This window comes from Leucopleurus acutus, assembly GCF_964270905.1.
Source record: "Leucopleurus acutus genome assembly, chromosome: 19".
Taxonomy (NCBI): domain Eukaryota; kingdom Metazoa; phylum Chordata; class Mammalia; order Artiodactyla; family Delphinidae; genus Leucopleurus; species Leucopleurus acutus.
In genome coordinates, this window is record NC_139161.1 from 34510170 (window position 1) to 34513020 (window position 2851).

Consider the following 2851-nt stretch of genomic DNA (forward strand, 5'->3'; position numbering starts at 1 on the left):
CCATTCTCACCTCCCCAGTATGTCTAGAGCTTAGAAACCATTTGAATGTACACACAAATGCAGCAGAAAAAGACTCATGAGTGGGTATCATTAGAGTTACTCAATTGTGCACCCCTTGGTGTGTTCCAACTCTAGTCCTAAAGGGACTGCAATATTTTTCCTTCTCAGCCACAAATTTAGAGAATCTTGTTTCATCACAGCTAGGTTCTTCTAAAGCAGGGTTTCTCAACCTCAGTACTATTGATATTTTCAACCAGATAATTAGTTGTTGTTGGAGGCTATTCTGTATATTGTAGGATGTTTAACAGCATCGCTGGCCCTCTACCCACTACTTGCCAGTGTCACCACTCCCCGCACACCCAATTCTGACAAATGAAAATGTTTCCAGACATTGCCAAATGTCCCTAGGAGGTAAAATGGTTCCAAGTTGAGAACCACTGACCTACAGAATAAAAACAAATTACAGAAATACAAAGGAAGAAGAAAGAGGACAGTTCTGAAAACCATATTTTAAGAGGTTTTAAACTTTCCAGGAGGATCTTTATATCTAGATAATTTAGGCAGCTTTCCTTTATAAGAGACTTAGGAACTGCAGCACTGTATCCATCATTTCAGGTCTGATCTCTCACCACTGGCTTCACTATGCTTGCTCTCCTTTTGAAGGTCAGCTCGTAATAATTTCAGTTTCTTTTGAATCTCAGTCAGAAAACCTATTTTCTGCTCCAAAATGGACAATAACTGGGCAATGCAAAAATCAACATCACAGTTTACCCCATCAGCTATCTCCTGGATGTTATTCCCTGGCCGTTGGCTTGATTCCTTCCAGGAGATTGCTGTATCCTCCATTAGTGGAGAGGATAGTGCTTTGATTTCTTTAGTCTCTTCCTCCTCCTCACTCTGCATACAAGGCATTTTAATAAATTCGTTCCTTGAAGGGACATTTCTGAATTTCTCATGTAATTTTCCAACATCCTTGGCACCTCACATTCAGTGGGATAAAGACAACGATGGCGAGGCCTTAAATCTAGAGTTATTTCTTTTACTCTATTGGCATATCTTAAAGTGTTGAGGGTGTTTTTGCAAGGGGCCATCCCTGGAGAGATAGTAGCAATCATGCAAGTGGAGGAGTTCTGGCCTATAAAGGAGTCCCGGAGCACCTGTGTGAGCTTGCTGGCTCTGAATGGGGTATGAGACTTGTTCTGACCCAAAGCCCGGATGCATTCTTTGAGTGCAAGGAGACTCTTGTTAATCTCTGCTCCTTCCAGCTGTCTTTTCCGGTTGGCATTGGCAGTATCCACTCTCCTTTCATTCCCAGCTAGGTCAACAAGGGAAAACTTACCATGCAGTTTCCCTCGAGACTTTAAAATGATCTGGAACACTGCATGGCTCCTGGAAGAGTGGGCATTGACTGATGTCTGTCCTGAAGTCCAGCAGCTGTTCCCAAGTTCCACAAGGTTCAGGATGTCCTCCACACAGCACACCTCTTGTTCCTGCAGCCCGACCACCTGGATTTGCTGACTGCCATCCCCAAGGACATGCGTCTTCTTCCAGTTCAACAAGTCATACACCTTTCCCCCATAAATCTCAAAAAATGTGCCATAGTCATAAGCAGAAGTTTTGAGCAGGAGGAAGACATCCTATGCCACCATGGCATAAATGCCTTTAGAACAATCTTGGTCCCTTCCTGAAAAGGCTCCACCCGTGGTGTGCATTTTCCCACTGCTCGTCTGCCCCTAGGCAAATCAGGTAGCCATGCCCTTGCAGAAGATGGACTCAACCAGTGGCTGGGCAGTGAACTGGTACACCAACTCGTTGGAGGCAATGTCATCGAAGGCATGGTCGAAGCAGAAGGAATGGTTCTCCAGGTAGCGAGTAAGGTCCACCTTTTGTTTGGACTCGTGCACCATGACCACTTTGTCCGAGGGGATGATGATGATATCCAGGTCCTTCATGGTGGTCTCCCGCTGGTTGAGAGGCCACCTCCTCACGCAGACGCTGATGCGGTGGTCCTCCAGTGGCTCCGGGCCCGACAACTGGCTGCAGTCCAGGCGCCTGCGGCATTCCTGGATCATGCTCTGAGTCTCGTAGTTGGGGTTTCCCGTGTTGACAGCCAGGGCACGCTGAGCTCGGATCTCCAGCTGCAGCCGTCTGCACTTCTCTCGCTGCCTTTGCAGTTTCTCAATTTCCCGTAGGCAGGGAGACTTCTTCTGCTTCATCAGGCAAAGACTGCTGGGAACTCTCATATCCGGACTGTCCCCTGAGGGCGTTTCGTTTTTCTGGGGGATCGTCGCAATCCACCGCGTGGCCGTCTGCTGGTTCCCGATGGCCGAAGAGGGCGCTAGAGACAAGGAGGGCAACGCCCTGGCTGGCATGGGGTGCTCAGCAGACGCCAGCGCTGGATTCAGCAGGAATATTGTATCTAGATCAATCTTTTTGCCTTTTTTGACTCCTTTTTCGACCCATTCTACCGTGACCCAAGCGTTTTGTGGTTTGACCTCTGTGACCACCGCGAGGTGGATCTGCCCATCGCTGCACTGTATAGCCACACAGATGCTCACTTGGATGTTTCTGAAGTACGGCTTCAAGGGCTTCACGGAAGAGAGGCGCGGGGAGACAGGGAGGCATAACTGGCCGGCCATGGTGAGTGATGGAGGTGTCAGGGCTCGCTTCCAGGGTCCCTTGGGGTTGGAGCAGCAGGACCTGAGCCCAAGCCAGACTGAAGCGCCCAGAGCACTGAGTGCACTCCGGGTTTGCACCTACCTTTGTGAGCACTAGGGCTTGGCCTGGGGCCACTCTCATCACAAAGCACTAAGGAAAAGAGGCGGCAGAACCTAGGGCCTCTGTATGAAAG

At 49.0% G+C, this 2851-nt stretch overlaps 1 protein-coding gene across 1 annotated transcript; it reads right to left on the reverse strand.

Moving 5' to 3' along the window:
* Positions 1-606: 606 nt before the first annotated feature.
* Positions 607-2639, reverse strand: KIF2B (kinesin family member 2B; the record flags this gene model as incomplete). The annotated part of the gene is given in 5 exon segments (XM_082860910.1): positions 607-926; positions 929-1637; positions 1641-1733; positions 1737-1742; positions 1746-2639. Coding segments are annotated over 5 exon segments (2022 nt in total).
* Between the last annotated feature and the right edge of the window lie 212 nt (positions 2640-2851).